The sequence below is a fragment of the Gossypium arboreum genome, chromosome 7 (assembly GCF_025698485.1).
Source record: "Gossypium arboreum isolate Shixiya-1 chromosome 7, ASM2569848v2, whole genome shotgun sequence".
In the NCBI taxonomy this organism is placed as follows: Eukaryota; Viridiplantae; Streptophyta; class Magnoliopsida; order Malvales; family Malvaceae; genus Gossypium; species Gossypium arboreum.
In genome coordinates, this window is record NC_069076.1 from 3,911,442 (window position 1) to 3,933,230 (window position 21,789).

At 33.8% G+C, this 21,789-nt stretch overlaps 1 protein-coding gene, 1 long non-coding RNA gene and 1 pseudogene across 2 annotated transcripts; 1 reads left to right on the forward strand and 2 right to left on the reverse strand.

The window, feature by feature from the left end:
• Positions 1–5,673: 5,673 nt before the first annotated feature.
• On the reverse strand, positions 5,674–7,141 carry LOC128295356 (uncharacterized). Its single transcript, XR_008285745.1, has 2 exons — positions 6,958–7,141; positions 5,674–6,832 (listed from the first exon to the last, which is right to left on the reverse strand). It is a non-coding gene; the product is annotated as an uncharacterized LOC128295356 (long non-coding RNA).
• Positions 7,142–7,284: 143 nt separating this feature from the next.
• On the reverse strand, positions 7,285–9,557 carry LOC108456485 (uncharacterized). Its single transcript, XM_017755053.2, has 3 exons — positions 8,533–9,557; positions 8,241–8,433; positions 7,285–8,077 (listed from the first exon to the last, which is right to left on the reverse strand). Exons 1-3 carry the CDS (start codon positions 8,950–8,952, stop codon positions 7,482–7,484), a joined length of 1,209 nt encoding a protein of 402 aa, XP_017610542.1. The 5' UTR covers positions 8,953–9,557; the 3' UTR covers positions 7,285–7,481.
• A 9,579-nt stretch (positions 9,558–19,136) lies between these two features.
• LOC128295206 (protein argonaute 4-like) lies at positions 19,137–19,995 on the forward strand (annotated as a pseudogene).
• The last annotated feature ends 1,794 nt before the right edge of the window (positions 19,996–21,789 follow it).

A 21,789-nucleotide genomic window follows, 5' to 3' on the forward strand; every position in this document is an offset into this window, starting at 1 on the left:
CCGACAAAGTCGCTTTATGGATTGAAGCAATCTCCGAGGCAAAGGTACAAGCGATTTGATCAGTTCATGAAAGGGCAAAGGTACACAAGAAGTAAATTTGATCATTGCGTGTATTTTCAGAAGCTACAAGAAGAAACTTTCATATACTTGCTCTTATATGTTGATGATATGCTAATAGCATCTAAGAGCAAAGTTGAGATTGAAAGATTGAAGACTCAACTCAATCTCGAGTTTGAGATGAAAGATCTAGGAGAAGCTAAAAAGATTCTCGGCATGGAAATATGGAGAGATAGAGCTCATAATAGAGTTAGCTTGTCTCAGAAGCAGTATTTGAAAAAGGTACTACAGCAGTTTGGCATGAACGAGCAGACAAAACCTGTAAGTACCCCATTGGCTTCTCATTTCAAGTTTTCTGCACAACTATCTCCTTCGACGAATACGGAACGAGAATACATGTTGCAAGTTCCATATTCTAATGCAGTGGGTAGCTTGATGTATGCAATGGTGTGTACAAGACCCGACATTTCACAGGCAGTTAGTATAGTGAGCAGGTATATGCATAATCCTGGAAAAGGACATTGGCAAGCTATGAAATGGATTCTACGGTATATTCAGAAGACCGTGGATGTTGGATTACTGTTCAAGCAGGATAATACACTTGGTAAAGGTGTTATTGGGTACGTTGATTCTGACTATGCCGGTGATTTGGACAAGCGAAGATCAACCACCGGTTATGTGTTTACACTTGCTGGAGGACCAATAAGTTGGAAGTCTGCACTACACCTACAGCTTGCATTGTCAACCACGTGTTTAGTACATGGTCATGTAACAGAGGTCAGTAAAGGAGGCTATTTGGTTACAAGGTATGGCTAAAACCTTGGGGTTGGTTCAGAGCATATTAACGTGTATTGTGATAGTCAAACCGCTATTCATTTAGCAAAGAATCAAGTCTATCATGCACGCATACAAAACATATCGACGCACGATTCCATTTTGTGCGGGAAATTATTGAAGAAGGGAAAATTTGTCTTCAGAAGATCAAGACTGCAGATAATCCCGCAGATATAATGACCAAGGTGGTAACAGCAACCAAGTTCAAACATTGTTTGAACTTGATTAATATCCTGCAAGTTTAACAGTTGAAGAAGGCACTATCAAGTATTGTTGTCAAAAGCAGAAAGAATTGTGTGAAGATAAGATTATCCTAATCAAATCTTCACAGTGGAGATTATTGGAACCCACCATTCTTTGAAAAGTCAAATGGGGTGGGCACCGAAAGTAGAAAGTAATATTGGTTGGCAAGTTGGGTTAAAAGTTGGCATGGGATAATTGCAATTTTGGTCCCTAATTGTATAGGGACATTGCAAGTTGATCCTTGAACCTCAACTATAAATAGGCCTAACCATTTCTTACTTTCTTCATCCCATAATTGTCATTCTCTACTTAAGGCATTATTCTCTCTCTATTTGTAAATTTCACTTGTAATTTTTGGAGTGAAATATATTTGGTAGTGCTTGGGACGTAGGCAAAATTTGTTTGAACCTCGTTAAAATTCGGTGTTCTTTATTATTTATTTTGCATATTTTGTGAATGTGATTGTAGTGATTTATTGTGCTATTAAATTACGATAGAGGGATATTCTGGCTAGGAAAGACTTGGTATTTAAGTGATCTTCGTGATCTACCTCTCTTTCCTGGGAATTGAACTTAATGTGATTTTTCAGTACAATAATTTTACTCTTTCACACGCTTCCGCACAACAAGATTCAACGATGGCGGAGGCAATGGCGTGTTTGCAAGCAGTTACCATGGCGGAGGAAATGGGATTTCAGGACATTCTTGTAGAGGGTGATGCGTTGACCATAATCCGCAAACTAAACTCTGCTGAGGATGATAAGTCGAGCATTAGTAGCCTGATTAAAGAAATCAAAGGGAGAGGTAATAGGTTCAGAAGGTTACGTTTTGAGTATGTACCTCGAGAGGCCAACAAAATGGCTCATGGAATGGCGCTAGAAGGAAGACAACACGAAAACTCCCAATACTGGATTGAGGAAGCTCCGCTCGCGATGGTTGGACTGATTGACCACGATAAAGGCAGAATAAGCTAACGGTGTTGAAATGGCAAAGTCGAGTCCAAACGTGGTGATAGTGGGTTGGTCCGAAGAACTCTTAATTTTAACGGAGACTGAGATTTTGAAGGTTGATTTTTGTGGGAAGCTTGGTCTCTCCATCGACTGGTATCGATGGGTGTTCTTCATGCAAAAGCAGAGTCAAGGATTTCAGGCCTATTTTTTTAGTTTCTCTGTCGTTTTATGTTCTGAGATTATTTTACTGTTTTATTTTATTTTGCTTTAATTAGTTCTCTTGAAAGTACCGTTTAGGTGGCCAACTGTTGGTGTATAGCTGTTAGCATTTCTTTTCCTAGGCTTGTAATTAAATCATTATTTCCTCTCATTAATGAGGTATCGGCTGATTAGTATCCAAAAAATTCTCTTGATGCTAGCAAAAAAAATTTTAGTTGTATAAAAGAATGAGACGGAAAAAGGCAAAGCCTTAACAGTTATGCAACTAGCACAATCCGAATTCAGGTCATACTTGAAACAGTAAACACCTTAGCTATCAAGACAATACATGAGATTTTTTTTTTTTTCAAAATTCATAAAATACATTTTAGTGAATTTTTATTAAACACTCTATCTAATAAAATTAGAAAATAGAAAGCAATTTAGATTGACCCGAGACGAGAATTAAGAATCAATGTTAGATAGCAGGTATGCTATGCCAAAACACGGGCCTTTTTCACGGCCATTCAACAAGCACTACCTTTTAGCTATAAAACCTTAATTCAAAACATCTTCTTAAATCAAAACAAGTTACTATCTTGGATCAAAGTCTGAGTTCTGTTGTGCAGGATCCAATAAATGGCAAGCACAAAGCATACTTTCAAGACTTAAGAATCATTCCTGAAATTCATGATTCTTCTTATCCTTGCTTAAACCCAAAAAAGAAAGGAAAGAATTTAGAAAGCCATAGTATGAGAAAATTGAGCTTGAATATCCAGAATTTCCTCCAGAAGTTATGAGGTTGGTTGAAGAAAAAACCTTTCACCAAAAAACTCGAGACATGATGATTAAATATCAACTCCAAGTTTTCAGAAATTTTGGAAGACTCGTCCTCAAACCCTTTAGTGTTCACCTTGATTATCTTTTTACTCATCCTATCCAGCGGACTTACTTCACTGAAGTTCCAGAAGAATTGAAATAGTTTTTATGGTATTTTACTCATCTTTACCATGTAGCCATTCGATTCTCTGTTTCAGACTTCAAATATTTCCTGCGCAATGTGGTTTATGGAAATATCCAGCCTGAATATCAAAATTTTTTCACATTCTTAAGCTGGTTCCATCCTCTTGACCATTGGTTGAACATGATTACAAATGAACAAATGAGAACACTTGGACATGAAGTTGTAATCATTTTCTATAAACCACAATATTTCGTGCAATGTGGACGAGCTACAAAGCTAGGTTCATTTCCAACCACTTGGATTCAGATGAAGCCATGCACTTTGATAATGAATACAAAAACCTGCAGTAATATCTTTGCCAGCTTAATAGAGTTATCCCATTTGAAATTTGGCCTCCTCCACATATTGATGCTCCATGGGAAACTGTGCCAAATGGCCCTACAACTTTTTCAAGCACTTCAAGAATATAAAGACGATATTCCAGATCTCACCGGATGGTTCCAAGAGTATCATATGTGCTGCAGTCAAGTTGAGATTGAAAGAATAACACTCCATAACAGCTCAGTTCAAGATGATAAACATGAGGTTATGTGTAAAGATATTAACAGCAACAGTGAAAACTCTATGAACAGTATACAGTTTCCTCATTCCAATGCTAACAGTTAAAGCATCTTGCCACTAGAAAACTAGAAAGAATCTTTTGCTTTATTACTTTTCCTTTATAAGTCATGAGTATGTATTGTATTATTAGTTTATACTATAATTGTGTTTGTCTGTTCTTATCTAATTTGTAATGTAATTATGCTTGTTTGTTCGTATCTCTTTTGCCTATAAGAGGCAATATATTTCATCTTGTAAGAGCACCGAGTTTCCATCTGATAAAATTTTCAATGTGTTTTCTTATGCTATGGCTTTCTAAATTATTTCCTTTCTTTTCTGAGTTTAAACAATAATAAGAAGAATCATGAATTTCATGAATGATTCTTAAGTCTTGAAAGTATGCTTTGTGCTTACCATTTATTGAATCATGCACAACAGAACTCAGACTTAGATCCACGATACTAACTTGTTTTGATTCAAGAAGATGTTTTGAATTAAGATTTTATAACTAAAAGACAGTACCTGTTGAATGGTAGTGAAAAAGGCCCGTGTTTTAGCATAATATACTTGCTATCTAACCTTAATTATTAATTCTCCATTAAACAAGCATGAATGTTGCATCAAATTTTAAACTAGCTACACATCAACGTAGCACACTGTTCTACCAATACACACACTAATACGTGACTTGATATCTTATACTAATAACAATATTTTATTGTCACTCAATTACACATTTGTCAGTATTTACAATAATACCAGACTGCGAATAGTGGTTGGGTTAAAGTCAATATGTACGAAGCTACTAGGAATAATAAAGATAGAGTCCCAATCGGAGTTGGTGTTAGAGACAGGTGCGACAATTGGATTGTGGAGAATAACGGAAATGTGGGTATGTGCTCTGTAATACAAGCAGACGACTACTGATTTTTCTTTAGGAATCTGCTAGAGGTCTCTTTACTAACATCACTCACCTCATCACTTAATCCAAAAATCGAAGTTCAGTCCCGCTCATAAAAATAAAGTACTTTTTGTAATTTATCATTTACCTTTGTGAAGAATTTTCACAGTAACAGAATTAATCATTACTATGGTTAAAAAATATTACATAAAATGGCACAGAGGAATACAAAGAAAATTTATAAATATAACTAAAAGTAGCGTTTATTCTATGCTTCTACTGTTTTTCTTTTTATCCCCATAAAGTTGACTATTGTAGCTTATCACTTTTGTGTTTATATTTATGTTGTTTTTGTTAATTAACACATTGGAAAACTTGTTTTTTTTAATCTTTTAATATAGGGTGTTTAGTTTATGGAAGCATGCTGTAAACATGTGCTCTTTTATATAACCCAAAAGAAAGAACTATGATATCTTATTATTGAAGCTAATGAATGAAACCTACTACATATTATAAGTATAAAAATTCATACCAAAACTTCAATTTTGGCAAAAGATTTTGAGATAGTACAATAAACCATATATATCGACTTCCGACTTAAAAATTTAGTATATGAATTTATACCAAAACTTCAATTCTTACCATTAATTATTATATAATTATTTAACTACCCTTTTTCTTAGCACTAAGTGCATTTCTAATGAATTTTTTTATAAAAAATAAAACCCAGATTTGTCTTTTAAGCTTTTACAAAGTAAATTGCAACCAGTAATGACCCAATTTTTTTCATCTCAGGGAAAAACACCTTTATTCTGAAATTTCATAGTATTACAGAGAATTGGAGGGGCTTAAAATGAGAGAGAGTAATAATTTTCAGAACCACAATGATTGATTTTGGAGTTTTTTATAACACAAAGCAAAACAATATAAATAATCAAGATGAATTGCTTATTATTATTATTATCAAATTGCATTTATATGGACAGCATTTGTGAGTAGTGTAAAAGTGTAAAAACAACAGTACGAGACACAGAAAAAAAACTAAACATCCAAAAGAACCCTGCATGAGGCAAAGAAACGACAAGTGTAGCAGCAGTAAATACATGTAAGCAGGATAAGAATAAAAGGTTCATGGTACAAAAAAGAAGGGGGTAAAACTTTGTTTGAAACCTGGACAAGGGAGTTCATTTAATTTTGAAGTTTCGGCGAATGAGCTGACAGACGCATAGAATTTTGAAGAGATTATATGATACATTATAGGCTAATAATAGAACTTAATAATTCCATTAAAGAAAAAGGTATTTTCCAAGCTTTCAATGTTGTCATCAATTCAAGTTAAAAAAAAAAAAAAAAGTCCTTCATAAGCTTGTGCAGGAAATTTCCAACCCATTGCTCCTCCTTTTGTAAATTTTGCCCCTATAGCAAGTAAAAGACAATTTTCCCCACCCACCAACCTACCCAGTGTGAAACAGATTATGTCCATAAAATGGGGGATACCGTCCTAATCTAAAATCTCAAAAGGAGGGGACCATCAGTGCCTCCCCTCTCAAGGCTAAATTCCCCCTTCCTATACCATTCAATACAATATGCCTCGAGTTTTTTTTTTTTTTATATATATCCAAAAGACACCGATCTCAATTCAAACTCGAGATCTTACTTAGAAAATGGGTGTTGGTAAAAAGAGTGCAGTTTTCACATGCATGTACCTTCCATTTTCTCCAATTTGGAAGATACATCACAAGGAAGAAACTGACATTTCATCAGGCAATATTATCAGAATCAGAATAATATCAAAACAATACATGGAAAAGCCAACTACTGCATATACAAAAAGGAGAAAAAACCCCTCACCAAACCCAGTATTCGGACTGACAGGAACCAACTAAAATTTAGAATTAGAAAAGCTTTTGTTCTAATAATATGTTACTATTAAAATAATCTACCTACCATTTAGAGTAGTTCTCAAACCTCATAAGGCATTAACTGATGTAGCCACAATTATAATTAAACTTTGTGGGTTTGGTCCCATCTCCGTAGCTAAGCAAAAGGTAATTTGGGAATGGAATTAACCCATCAACCCAAAACCCTGTAGCAGGCCAAATAATTAGAAAATTATTTAATGCCATCGATAGATAATACAAGTAACATGATTATAGGGCATTAGCAGGGTATCAATTGAAGCAAATTAAAGAATAGCTTAGGCATCCTAACCTCAAAAACACAGCGCTCGAGAACGCACGAGCCACCTCCTTCCCATCATCGTATCCTATTATAATTCACTTCAACTCTATGAAAACATCATCATTTGAATATCAGAAATTGATGAACTAGTTGAATAAAAAATATTAAGATTGAAAAAGAGAAAAGAGCAAAGCACAAGAGATGGGTCAGTAACTCTTTACCTTTTTCCTCTACCTTTTTCCTCTATGCCCTGATTCCAAAATTCAAAGATCCCTCAATGCAGAAGATGATAATAAAATAACCCCAACAAGAATAAAAAAGGGGGTGAGAATAAGAAGAACAATAATTGGGAATCAGTTTTAAGAACAAAATTTTTATATCTTTTCTTTAACTATTTTAATATAACAATCTGATTTCATATTAGTAGTAAAATCAGAGATCAACCCTTACACGAAAAAAACAGAAGGGGATTTAAACAGTTAACTATAATTTTATGATTCTCTAATAACCCAAATGGGGAAAGAGAAGACCCAAAAATATATATATATCAAAAGTCAAAATTTTCTTGGTTCATCTTCGATTACTGAAGCTAAACCAGTCACGAACGTAATCCCAATCTGTGAGCTCTTGGGTTTTATTTCAGGTGGCTTCCACTCTTCTTTCTCCACCTTTTCCTTCTCTTCTTCTTCAGAGCTCTCAGACAAAGCAAATATGGACTCACCCAACTCAACATCTTCAACCGAGTATTTGTCCTCGGAATTCAATTCAGTAAAAGGTTGCTGGTCTTTCTCTTTAGCTTTGGAATCAAATTCAGATTCTCTAAGTGTACCAGTTGTGGGTGTGGGAGTAAGTGGAGGAGGAGACGGCGTGGCTCGGTTATAAGGAGAGAGCCATTTGGCGCTGACATACTCAGCTTTACGCCATGGAGGAATATGCATTCCCTTCTTCTTCAGGCTCTGCTTTGCCGCCTCGGAAACAATAGCAATTATCCTCTGGAGACGATCGGCTTTACCAACGAAGATGAAGGGAAGCATTTGGAGGATTGATTTATAGGTCTTCGTTGATCGGGCGATTTCGAATTCTGATCTGAAATCGATGTCGATCAGCAATCGCTCCCCGTCGATTATCACATCTATGTATTCATATTCCCCTGCTTGTCAAAAACAAGCTATTTATCATTCCAGTAACTAAAAAGGAAATTAAAAATCAACTCATAACAGAGGAAATGGATAGCATAACTTTTCCAGAATTATAGAGATATTTCTAGAAAAAGATGAGAGAGAGAGAGAGAGAGAGAGAGAGAGAGAATTTACCGGCAGGATAAGAGGGAGATTTTTCCCAACGAGACTTGCAGATAGAAGCATCGTATCCAAAGGCAAGTAATCCATCAATAACAATCTTCCTGCAGATATCATCTTTACGTTTAGAGATCTTGTTCTTCTCCATGATTCTCGCTGTATGCGCCAGTAAATTCCTTTCATTCACACTCCCACAAGGAACCAAGCTCTAGACCATGAAAGAACAAATTAAAATTATAAGCTATGGCTTACAACAACAACAAAATGTTTTAATCGAACAAAAATGAGGCAGAAATTTTTGTAATACCTTTAGAATTTCAGATGCTTCAGCTGAAGAAGAGAGATTGGAGTCGCTGAAACCGAAACCATCCATATCGTCATCGGAGCTGTCGTTGCAGTTACTATTGAAGCAGTTAGAGCGGTTACGGCTACACCTAACGGCACCAGATTGTTGTTTCTCGTTGTTATCTTCGATGAAATTTTGCACCATCTTCGCCAAGCAAAATGAGCTCGGTTCCAGCTCGGTGGTGGTGCATTCTTTGCTAAAAGGCAGCTCATCAGCGTCCACCTTCTCCGCCGCGGAATTCCTCAGAATGCTAGGGAACTGGCGCTCAAACAGCCTCTTGAACCGCGATTTCACAACCGGCTTCACCGTCTCCAAACGAGGCGGCACCACCTCTTCCGAAGGGCTGAAATCGATAGGCTGGATCTTCATTGGGAAAGGCATATTGATAATTTTCACAGCTTTTGATTATAAATAAATAAAAACAAAACAGAACAAAAACCCCTTTTGCTTTCACGGCAGCTCTTCAAGCTCTTTCTGATTCTTCGCTTTGATAACTGGAAGAAATATTATGGCTTAGCGATGAGGTCAGCCAAAGGCCATCAACACAGAAATTCATAATATTTTTTCTGGGGAGGGCCAAAATTCAATGCGGTTTACCAAGACTCGGGACTCATAAGCTTTGATTATTATATACTAATTCTGCCTCAGTTTTGCCGGACAAAGTATAGAATAACTTCAAAACTCTTCTAAGTTAAGTCGCTTTTGCTTGAGGGTTTTTATTTCTTTTCAGATACGGTTAAAGTTCCCGAAATACGCGACGGCACGAGGACGTAACGTGATTGCCTTGGGAATTCACGCGAACATCATCGCTCACCAGTGCCTTCATCTCTCTTTCCCCCTGCGAGCTTCTTTCGTTCTCCGGCGAACAATCGCCGGCAGTCGGTACTACTTAAAAAACAAGGAAAACCGATGAATTAAAAGAGTGGCAGAGAAAGCGTGAAAATGAAAATGAGAGTTTTGTTTTTGTTTGGCAGTCTTAAGTGGTTCGGGTCATTCATTATAAAGGCCGGTTAGGATTGCAGACGATTTTTAGAGGTCTAATTCTGAAACAATCCCTCTAATTTATAATAATTAAAAAATCAGCCCTTCTAAACATTTAAATAATTTATATGCAAGTAATTGCTAAAAATCAGTAGTTTAAAAAATTAGAAAAAATCATGAATTCAAGTTAATGTATTGACTAACAACTTAACTAAATTCTCACTTTTGGTAAACTGCAAGGACTTGAGAAATTAAACAAGAAGGGTTAATTTGTTAATTTTTATGAAGTATAAGGATGAAATTTAAAAATTGAACCATTTTGAGCGGTCACGTTAATGTCCTAGGTGGCGGAAGATCTAACCCGTTGAATTAGTGGGGGTACGTGTCAAACAATGACCCGGTTCAGCTCTCAGTCTGGGTTAGAAGATGCCACGCAAAAGAGCGTGAAGATAAGATGCCAGTCTAAATTACTTGTTTACCCTTTTACAATTAGGCAACGAGTCAACTCGACTGACGCAGTGAAAATCCATCTTAAGATAATAATATCAAGAATTAATTTATATGTAGATAATGATTTATGATAATAATAGAATAAATTTATTTAAATTATTGATTTTCATTTAACTCAATTTTAATTTCTTACACCATATATATAATTCAAAATGGGTGAAAAAACTAATATTTATTAAGTTTTTATCATGTCGATTCACTTGTATGTCACATTAGTAATTAATTATTTTTAACACTTATTTTTATATTTTTAATAATTTTAATTTTAAAATATTTTTATTTTAAAATTTTAAATTTTAATTAATTATTGACGTAACATCCACTAATAGTCCACGATATGTCACGTCATTAAAGTTAGTAAACATTAACTTTTCAATCAATCTTGGGTTAATTTAACAAACGATACAAATTCAAGAGCTAAAAGATACGAAATTTTAATTAGAGGACTAAAATGACCTAAATAAGTTATTATGCTTAATAATTAATATCATACATAAATTTAATAATAAATAACACCCAATTAAAACTTAATTTAAATTAAACATATTTCATATATGGTAATCGATAATGACACAATGTAGTTTGAAGGAATAAATAAAGTTAAGCATGATTTAAGTAAATACTTATATTTTTATTTTATATTATAAAACATTTATGATTAAATATTTAAAAATTCAAATGTATTTGTATTATTAAAATATTAATATAATTTTAAATAACACATTAAGAATATTATTTAGAATTTAAAATTATTATTGTTAAATTTTATATTAAAATTAAAATTTTAATATTGAATACTTTATTAAAATAATAATTTATATTAAACATATTAATAATTTATCATATTATTAAATGTAAGTAATTAAATATGTATATTTAATAATATCGAACATTATAATATTTGATTTTAATATTTTTAAAATTTAAAATAATAAATTTATTATGTAATATTAGGCTTTATTGAAGCTAGTTTGTATATAAAATAAAATTACTCATAAACGAAATTATTTTTCAGAAAGATAATTTATACTTTTCAAAAGGTAATTCAATTTACCGAAAAAATTATTTATTTTTCATTAATTTATAAGTTATTTTCCATGAGCCAAATTATTTCTCATTAAACAAACATAGGAAAATGTAAAATATATTTTATATAAATCATTTTTGTGAAATAAATGCATACTAAGATATAATTTAATTTTTCATTGTGAATTTAAATTATAAATTGTTGAAAGAGTTAAAATATAATTTCGTTTTTACATTAATATAAGCTTTTATAAACTTCTAAGTGACTAAATTATAATTTTTATTACTAGAGTTGGCATAATTAAATTTTAAAATTTTGAAGGGCTAAAATATAATTTTAATTTTCAACTTTGAATGAATTGTGGTTTTAGAATTAAAATTGCTTGTACAAGGGTCTAGAATCATGAGAAACGCGTGTGGGTAGGATGGTCATTTCAGTAAAAAGTGTAGCAAAGTGGCGAAAAAGGACATAGTGGATGAGGAAAAGAGGGGGTCCACAAATCAATGACCGTTTCATCTAATTCAAAATGGTGAATTTACCGCGGGGGACATGCGGTAAAGGTAAACAGGATGACACAGTGGGGGGATAAATAGGGAAAGCGGTGGAATTTTTACCTGTGGAAGCTTAAAAGCGGCTAATGTATGTCGTTTAGTTAAGGCACGCGGCGGTATAACGACAAGGACGTTATGTTACGTCTCACACTACGGTTGATGTGATCTGGTGTGGCCACATCTCACATTAATGGGTTCCTAATAACCGTTGGATTGATTAATTTTCCAAAAGGACGAGGCGAATCTTCCGCTTACGGAAAACTTGTACACTAGTTCTTCATTTATTCTGAAATTTCAATTATCTTTAATACAATGTATATGCAACCTGTTATTTTTTAACGATAAATTATTTTATGAAACCTTTCTATTACATTATTTATAGTCCTTTATCAATTATATAATAAAATTTTAATATTTTTTATATCATTAATATATAATTTTAATAATTTTTATCCTAAACTATAAATCTTAAACTAAAAGTATCTATAGACCGGGCCTGATTCAGGTTGAGCTCAACAAAAAAAATTTATGCCCGGCTCAATTTGAATAAAATATTAAAACTCGAGCCTTGATCGGCCCTCCTCAGTATTAAATTTTTAATATATTTTTAAATATATATATTAAAAACATTAAAATAAATATTTCACAACAAATTGAAAATAAATTTAAATAATATGTATACTTAAATAACACTAAGATAAATATAACTTTAACAAGCAAATGTGAAAATAGTAACAAAATTAATAATAAAATAAGAGTTATACAATATCCAAATAATAACAACATAATAGTAGTAACATGATTGTGAAATTGTAGTAAAATAGTGAAAAAGTAACAAGAAAATAATAATAATAATAAAGTAATTTTTGTTTTCATATTCGGGCCGGGCTCAGTCTAAAAAAGTCTTGCTTGAGGCTCGACTCGTTTTCTAAACGAGTCTTTTTTTTGTCCAAGCCCATTCTTTGAATAGCCCGACTCATGGATAGATCTACCTCGAATCCCAAATTTTGAATCTTGAACCCCAAACCTATTCTGGACTCAAGATTCCCAGTTTGGGTTCAAGTTTCGAGTTGAAGATTTAGATTTAGGGTGAGTTTAGATGGGCAGTGCATTTACTGCGGTTAGTGTAAAAACAATGGTGGCGGTGAAATTAGATACTGTAGCGATACTGTAGCGTGAGACAAAAAGTAAGCTAAACACACCGTACTGCCGCCCCAATCTCACCCTTAGTGTTGGGTATTCAAGGTTTGTGGTTTAAAGGTTTGAGTTTTGGGTTTAGAGTTCTATGTTTGAAGTTTGAGGTTTAAGATTCAAAATTCAAGATTTAGGATTCAGTGTTTAAGGTTCAAGGTAAAAAAAGTTACAAACACTATGTGTCAATAACATGAAAAAAATTGTTGAAATATCATTATATAATTGAGAAAGAACCATGACTAATGTGGTAAGAATGATCCATAAAATAATTTCGCATTTTTAATATATGTAACATTATCAAACTTCAAAAGATAATATTTATGATTTTCAAATTTGAAAAGAATAATAAATTTATTAAATAAGAAAAGAAGAATAAATGTATGCATTATGCAAAATAATTGTTATATATATATTATCATTTTTATAATAAAAAATAGTTTTTAAAGCTTTAACGTATATAATGTACAAAACTAAAATACATAAATTTATTATGGGTTAATATACGAAAAAAATCCTATTCTTTTTTTATACACAATGCATATCTTTCGATTCATAAATAGGAGGATAAATGTATTTCAAAGATATTCGAACTCACATTTTCCTACAATGACAACAATACTAATAAAAATTATCCTTTGTTATTCATGAAAATCTTTTATATTAGGCCTTATTTGATAACTGATTGAAAAAATTATGTTAATGGAAAATTAATATTTTCAATGATTTAATTTTTAAATTTTTTATAATTCATAAAAACCAAAGGAACGATTTTTTTTCTATAAAAATTTTAGAAAATAATAAATAGATAAGGAGCTACTTATCGAGTGAATTAAACATATATGCCGATTGGGTTTTAAATTTTAGACTATACTAAGCGAGAAGTGATAATAGGAGGGACCAATTCCAAATTAAAGTTGATCATGGGTCGGGTCAGGTCTGGTCGGGTCAACTCAAAATTTTAGACTCGTTTTCAAGACATGGGCTTGGCCTGGCCTAAAAAATATGCCTAAAATTTTGTCCAAGTTCAACTTGGCATGCTCAGTATTAAATTTTTATATAAAATAAATTTTAAAAATATAATACATCAAATACACTAAAAACATTAAAATAAATGTTTCCCAACAAATGAAAAAATTATACTTAAATAACACTAAAATAAATTAAACTTAACAAGCAAATACATCTGAAATAGTAATAGAATTAATAAGAAAACAATAATTATACAATATTAAAACAATAACAAAAAAATAGTAGAAATATAATAGTAAAATGATAGTAAAACAATGAAAAACAATGTCCAAACACTAAAAACAGCCTTTTTTTTTTTTACAAATTCGGGTTGAGCCCGAGTCAATTTAAAAGATGAGCCTTCCTTTTTGTCTAAACCCATTTTTCGGGCCTATATTTTTGTCCAAACCCTCCTATTTTTTGAATAACCTTACTCATGATCAAGTCTACTTCAGACCTACATTTTCCAATAAATACAACATTCATTCCAAAACCAAAATGGACAACGGACAAGAACCATTAACCATCATATTGCTAAAATGGCATCCAAATCCTTGTTCTTTGTGGCCCTTTACACATATGACATATGGTGTATAGACACTCAATTTTGCTCGGGCCCAAAAATAAGTCTAAAAACAAAAATAATAAACCCTAAAAAAAAAGTCCAAGTTCAGTCCAGAATTACAAATATAATTTGGTACGATCGGAATGGCCCATTACTTGAAAAGATTTAAGGTCCATCTACAAGTTTGACTCATATGGAAATATAATCTTCAATGATATGTAATCTTAGATGTGATATGCAATCTTAGATATGATACAATCTTAGATATGATTGCAATCTTAGATATGATACAATCTTAGATATGATTGCAATCTTAGATATGATATACAATCTTAGAAGATATGATTTTGTAATCGTGGAGATTTAATTTGTAGATATCCTCTAATCTTAACCGTTGATGTAATTGATCTGTACCGTTGGATTTGGGGAGGCTCAACTATAAATAGAGGCCTCTCCCCTCATTGTAAAACAACTTGACTTCACTTGAGTTTTGGGAAGCAATAAGAATTATTGAGAGCATTCATTCAAATTTCTCTCCCTCTTACGTTCTTATTTTCTACAGTTTGTTCTTATTTATTCTTTGTTCATCTTCGTTTTCAACCTTTTTATTTAATCTCTATCTCCTTTTTTTTTAATTCTCTTTTATATTTTATTTTTAATAACTTTAGTATTTATATCAAATTATTTTTAATTAAATTCTATATTATTCATTATTTTAAAAATATATTTCATTTAATTGAAAAAGTTTTTTCTTAAATAAGGCAATATTTGGTGTTTAGAAATTCGAAAAATAGTGCCCTAACATGCTAGGTTGTGATTTTTTTCATTTGACTAAATAACCAAATATCCTTTTAATAAATTTTCAAAATCATGAGATAATTTTAGTTACAAGGATTTAAAACATCATGTCCTAACATGCTGGATGTGATGTTTGTATACTTTCGGAACAAAGGAATCTCAAGTTTCAACTTTAAATTGTTCAAGTTTTAAAATCTTTTCAAATTTTCTGACATTAACACAAAAAATTATTCAATTTGGTACCAATTTTGGGCGTTACGAGGGTGCTAATCCTTCCTCATACGTAACGGACTCCCGAACCTATTTTTCTCATAATTTCGTAGACCAAAATTAATGTTTTAAAACAAAATATTTTATAAGGTGATCCAATCACACCTAAAAAGATTGGTGGCGACTCCCGTTTTCGTTTTTCAAAAGTCGATCCCCGTTTTTAAAACGTCCCTTTAAAAAATAGGTTTTGACAGCTTGGCGACTCCACTGGGGACTTATAAGAGAGTCAAGCCGAAAATTGATTATTTTCTGTCTTAATGTCGGAAATTTGGAAAATTTTTAAAATATGTCATTTTTACATGTGTTAGTTGCATATGTTTGTTATTGTTTACACACACATTGCATTTGCATGACCGTTGTGGTCACACCCTTAAGTGGGAGTGAGAAGTTATGCTTTCGTGAGGTTTTCACCTCTGCATGGGCTAGTGGATTACTTCCGGGATACATCCGTACCTATGTCTTCGTGAGATTTTCATCTCCGCATGGCCATAGGGAAATGTGTCCCCCTGAACCGAACTTGGTCCATATGAGCCTATAATTGGTGAGGATCGAGGAATCTGTTGGTTTAGGTACCCTTGCTTTAGAACCGAACTACATATAGTGAACTTTAAGTGCTTGCCCCAGGTAGTATGATGATGACCTTTAGTGCCTACCTTTATAAGTTCTTATTTATTATATTTTTTTTTATATATGTGACACTAACTTGTTTTTCTTATTTTGCTATTATTGCATGTCATTTATCATTAAAAGGTGTCGATTCAAGGTTCGATTTCTGAGTTAGAAAGTTTTGTAATGGGGAATGAATATCTTAATAAAGTGGAGGACAACTCTTTCGTTTGTGCTTGGTCAGAGAAAACCCACATAGAAAAAGGAAATAGTGTCACCAAAGGATACACATCGGAATTATGGGACTACACTCTCATTAGTGTGATACAAAATAACCTCCAAGAGTTAAAGGAAATATTAGATTAATGGAGTAACGAAGCCAAGCAGTTGTTCTACAACAGTTATGGGGAATTGCAGTATTTGCTTGACATGAAGATAAATGAACAATTCAAGGTGAGCGTGGGGAGTACTGAGGGACACTTCTACCATTACAGATGAAGATAGTTACCTCGTGGATGGTAAGGGTATAAGACATACCAAATTGAATTGGATGGAAAGAATTTTGCTTATGATGGTAGAAAGGCTCACTTACTATAGGACCGCTACCAAACAACAAGCTAGAATTTACTCTGGTACTTTAAGATGTTGTACCTATTAGAAATAATAGAAATGCAAGACCTAATAGCCGGGACAGCCCAAATGAGCATGAAAGAAAGAGATTAAAGAAGATCGTATTGTTTAAAAACTTTTAAAGTGGAGATTAGCTATGCTGCGAAGATACCCATGCAAGCAATTCAAAATGTTCTGTGGGGGGCAAAAATTTGAAAACTCTCAAGAAGCACTGAGGATGTTTGATATCATTTTAAGGCAGTATGCTGCGGAGCTGGAATGCCTACTTGGTCGCCAATATTTCTTTCAAGGTAATCAGAGCAACTTTACAAACATTGGAGGAGGTGTCTTTGGCTGTAGAGCTTACTTCATAGGTGAAGCAGTAATTCAAATTCAAAAGATAGCTGATCATTTACAAATACTGGTAGAAAGGGCGAGCACGTTGAGCACCAATATGAGTTACAGTCAGATCGTGGTCAAAAGTTAGCTTTCTTATTAGATAGGGTTAAGACTCTGGGCCTACGAGCGAAAGCGTATTTGTAATCTGTTTTATGAAAAGATTTTTGTTCCTTAAATAACGTTTTCTAAAATGAAACTAAATCAGAATCGATATCCTTTTTGCAGTCATGCTTTTGCATTACATTACATCAAAGAAAAGAATGTGTTGATTCGAAATTAGATTCCTAAATAGAATAGTTTGTCATAAGGAAATGAATTTCTTGATAAAGTAGATTATAGTGCGGTCGTCTGAATATAGTCCAAGTAAACACGATGAGAGAAAGCTGGTAGTCCAAGGAGGAATACATGATGTAATTGCCAGAGATTCAAGCCAACAAAGGTTATCCAAGAGCATGACGAGAGAAAGCCGGAAGTCCACGAAGGAATACATGACTTGATTTAATTGTCAACGAAGATTATCTAAGAGCCGGCACTTTTTGATGAGTATCATGAAGATAAGCGAGCAAGAGATCGAGGCTCAGATTAAGCAGCAAGGAGCTAGCAAATGCATCTTTTGGAGAATTTACAGGATTCGACCATGAAGAAAAGATCAGCGTTTACTTGGACTATGAAGGGCAAGATCGTATGTAATCTATTTTCATGTAAAGAAATCTGTTTTCTAGAAAAGTTATTCTAATGGAATTGAATTCAAGATCAACATCTCATTTTCTTTTGCATTCATACATTTGCATTGCATCACTTTACATGCATTTAAATCCATAAAAAGACCCTAATTAAGGTTAAAGAGAGAAAGAAGGTCATGGCTGAGCGAAAAGAAGACGCTCCTTTACATATCCTAGACTTTTGTATCAAGAGGGATAGCTTACCTGGAAAAGGGGGTGTTTGGAAATGAAAATCATCCCATCAATGTCATACATGAGGAAGGAACTGAACAAAGAAACCTTGAGGGCATTCGCCCTTACGAACCGGGAATTTCTTTAAACAATTGGACTGCAGAAGAACTTCCTGTAATCTTTAGGAATTTTACGGAGTAATATTCAGAACACTCTTGTTGCTCTAAAGCCTAGGAGTAATGAGATTTCTTATGAGAAGTAGGCTCATGTTCAGACATTTTTATTTTCAATAAAACATACTTTTATTATTCATCCGAGTAAATATTCTTTCATTCTGATTCTTTTGACCTTTGACATTCTTTATAAATTTTCATTTCATGTAAATAGTCATTTTTTAATTTATTTATTCCTTGTATATTCTTTTGTGTGCCTATCATAGATCCCTAGATATCAATGACACGAGCAACGATACTACAGATTTAGAGTTCCTTTTGAGTGCGATATGTGTTTAGAGGAATCTCAGTACTTTGAAGGTGACAGAAATTGTAACTTGTTTTTGAATTTGTTGAAAATGGTTTTTACCCCATGAAGTGGTGATAGGAAATATAGCCTTAGATGAAGGAAAGATTGTGAAATTGGAATTAGCTGAGGAGACAAAACAAGGCCTTGTTGAGACTATTATGGGAATTTAAAAATGTGGTCCGAAAACGCATGCAGGAGGATTTGCAATTGCCAGAATAAACATGAGGTTTGGGGCACTGTTGGTCCACCATGAAAAGGGATCACATTAGTTGTACAATGAATGCGAAATTTAAGGGAGTCAAGACTTATGGGGCATGTATGTTATGGGCCCGAGCTCGTCAAAAGTTTCAAGCTGACAATGACTCATCTTTGTGGACGTCAACTGCTCCATTAGGAGGGGAGATAGCTTCATATGCCAATATTACAAAGTCAAAAGTCATCCATCTTAAAAAAAAAAGAAAAAAAATTATATATAACTGCACAATGCCAAAAGTTTGCAGTCTTTTCAAAGACAATGCGCCATACCACAGTACAACAAAGGTTGCCAAAAAAAAAGAAAAAGAAAAAAAACAAATTACAGAAGATGACCGAGACTGGCAAAAATTGGCATAAGAAACTACCGCCTACTCTCTATGCTTACGCTGGGGCAAACACCTTCAATTCCAGTTGTTTCAAAGGTTCCAACCATCATCCTTGGAATGGGTGTATTGTTTGGCTTCCCTGAGCAGTCTGATGTGCCGTCAATAGCTACAATAGTTAGCTCCAGGCGGTGGCAATTGATTTCCAGCTATGGGGCATCAGGCTGTACACAGTCTCTGAAGCTTAAAATGATAGATTCTTTCTTCAAAATTAGTTTCTGACAAAGTGGATGACTGTATCATGAAGGAAGCTCTCTTAGACTTCTATATAAGTTCAGGGAAGAGGAAACCTAATCAAATCATTATTTTCAGGGATGGGGTTAGCGAGTCTCAATTCAATCAAGTTTTGATCAAGTTATTGAGTCTTGCAAATTCCTTGACGAGAAGTGGAACCCTAAAGATTGTGATTATTATTGTATGAAAAATCATCATACCAAGTTTTTTCAGCAGGGATCTCCTGACAATGTGCTACATGGTACTGTCATTGACAACAAAGTATGTCATCCAAAGAACAATGATTTTTACCTTGGTACCCATGCTGGAATGATTGGAATCACGAGGCAGACCTACTATCATGTTCTCTTAGACCAAGCTGGGTTTTAGGCTGATGATCTGCAAGAGTTTGTTCATTCTCTATCCTATATGTATCAAAGAAACACCACAGCCATATTTTTTGTGGCTCCTATTTGCTACACTCATTTGGCAGCTTCACAGTTGGGGGCAATTTATGAAGATTAAGGATGCTTCAGAAACATCATCGAGTCATGGTGGGATGTATGCTCCGGGAGTAATCTCTGTACCTCAGCTTTCCAGGTTGAAGGATAAAGTCAGCAACTTCATTCTTGTCTGTTGAGAATCATTGAATCATCTTTTTGTAGGGTTTGACAAACAACAGCCAGGACTGTTGCTGGGGCAATCCCTTTCATGGGTTTATGAATCAAGATTTTTCTTTCAAGCTTTGATGGAGTCAAGAATTGAATACCTCTAGTAAACTTAACTTGAAAGTATTCATCCTAAGCAAACGTACCAAGAATGGATGACACAGACTTATGACAAAGAAGGTTCGTCCAAAAAGATTTCATAAAGGAAACATTGTGCTGAAAGAGATCTTTCTCATGCAAAAGGATGCCGAATTGGGAAGGGCCATACGTTGTAAAGAAGGCTTTCTCTAGAGGTGCACTGATTTTGACAAGAAATGGATAATAAGAATCCATCTAATCCAGTGAATTCAGACTCGGTCAAGGAGTACTTTGTCTGAAGGAGAAGGAAAGCCAATGTGAAAACCCGCAAAGGGCACTTTGGGACTTCTATTTCAAAAAAAAAAGAAGAAAAAAAAGAAAAAAATAAAATAAAAAGAGAAAAAAAAAGAAAAAAGAAAAAAAAAAAATGGAGAGGCCAAGGTGAAAACCCGCAAAGGGCACCTTGAGACCAAATGGGTTTTGAGTTGAAAACCCGAAAGGGCAGCTTAAATTTGGAAAGTCATGCAGTGACCTTGCTATACTGGATTCGACGAGAAGTGAAGTATGTTACATATCGAGGCATCAACGAATTACTTTGGATCTTTTAAACAAATGTTGAACTCAAAAAAAAAGTCTTCATGGAGTTGGTGTATAGACGCTCAAGTGGCGATATCTGGGGCATCTAATTTCTGTCCTATTTACTATCTTTGAATTATTTTTCTTCGCAAAGATATGTTCTCAGGTTAATCTTTTCGCATTCCTTCCAATAATTTTTCCAAATCTAATTATCCTCAGGATCCATTTATTTGTCTCCCATTATTCATAAAGCATGTTGCATTGAAATAATGATAAATGAACTAAAATATCTTCACAAACGAAGTTTTGCATATTACTCTGGAAATTTCTAGATAATATAAGAAACTGAAACAAGACAATTGTTTAAGAAATTCTCATATGTATGGGTTGGAGATACTCGAGAGATTTTCTTCTTCAGTTCAAAAGGTGGTTGGACGTTTTAAGCAATATTGATATTAAGAAAGGATCATTTCATAATCATCTTCAGTGGGTCGTAACATTCGGGGAATGGTACGGTAGACCAAATTGATGGAGAAGATTCGAGGCATACGAGCAGAGTATGATTGATATGTTGAGAAGAACGAGGTGGAAAGCTCGATAGATGAATAAGTGATGACGTCCGAAATAGGAGTTATTTTCATAAACATTTTGCATCATAATATGTCTAATTAGGAGCATGGCATCTTAATTATTTGGCATAAGCATAAATTTTAAGAAATCAATTCTACAAGTGGATTCCCCAATGGACAATGTAGCAATATTGATTGAAAATTACAAAATTCGGCGCCTTAATCCCCTAAGCAGTAAGGTAACAGGTTAAATTTGCAGATCTTATCTCCCTAAGCAGTAGTGGAGCAGATCGAAGACTCGCCTTAACCCCCTAAGCAGTAGGGTAACAGGCTAAAATTACAGATCTTATCTCCCTAAGCAGTAGCGGAATAGATCAACGACGACTCGCCTTAATCCCCTAAGCAGTAGGGTAACAGGTCAAAATTGTGGATCTTATCTCCCTAAGCAGTAGTGGAGCAGATCGAAGATGCGCCTTAACCCCCTAAGTAGTAGGGTAACAGGTTAAAGTATAGCAGATCTAGCCTTCAGGTGTTCACGCTGAA

Excerpts from the sequence above, each read along its gene's own strand:
- LOC108456485 (XM_017755053.2), bottom strand. The coding sequence starts at position 8,952 with ATGCCTTTCCCAATGAAGATCCAGCCTATCGATTTCAGCCCTTCGGAA. Across the intron at positions 8,434-8,532 it reads AAGCATCTGAAATTCTAAAG|AGCTTGGTTCCTTGTGGGAG; the intron begins GTATTACAAAAA and ends TTCATGGTCTAG. Across the intron at positions 8,078-8,240 it reads ATCTCCCTCTTATCCTGCCG|GGGAATATGAATACATAGAT; the intron begins GTAAATTCTCTC and ends TTTGACAAGCAG.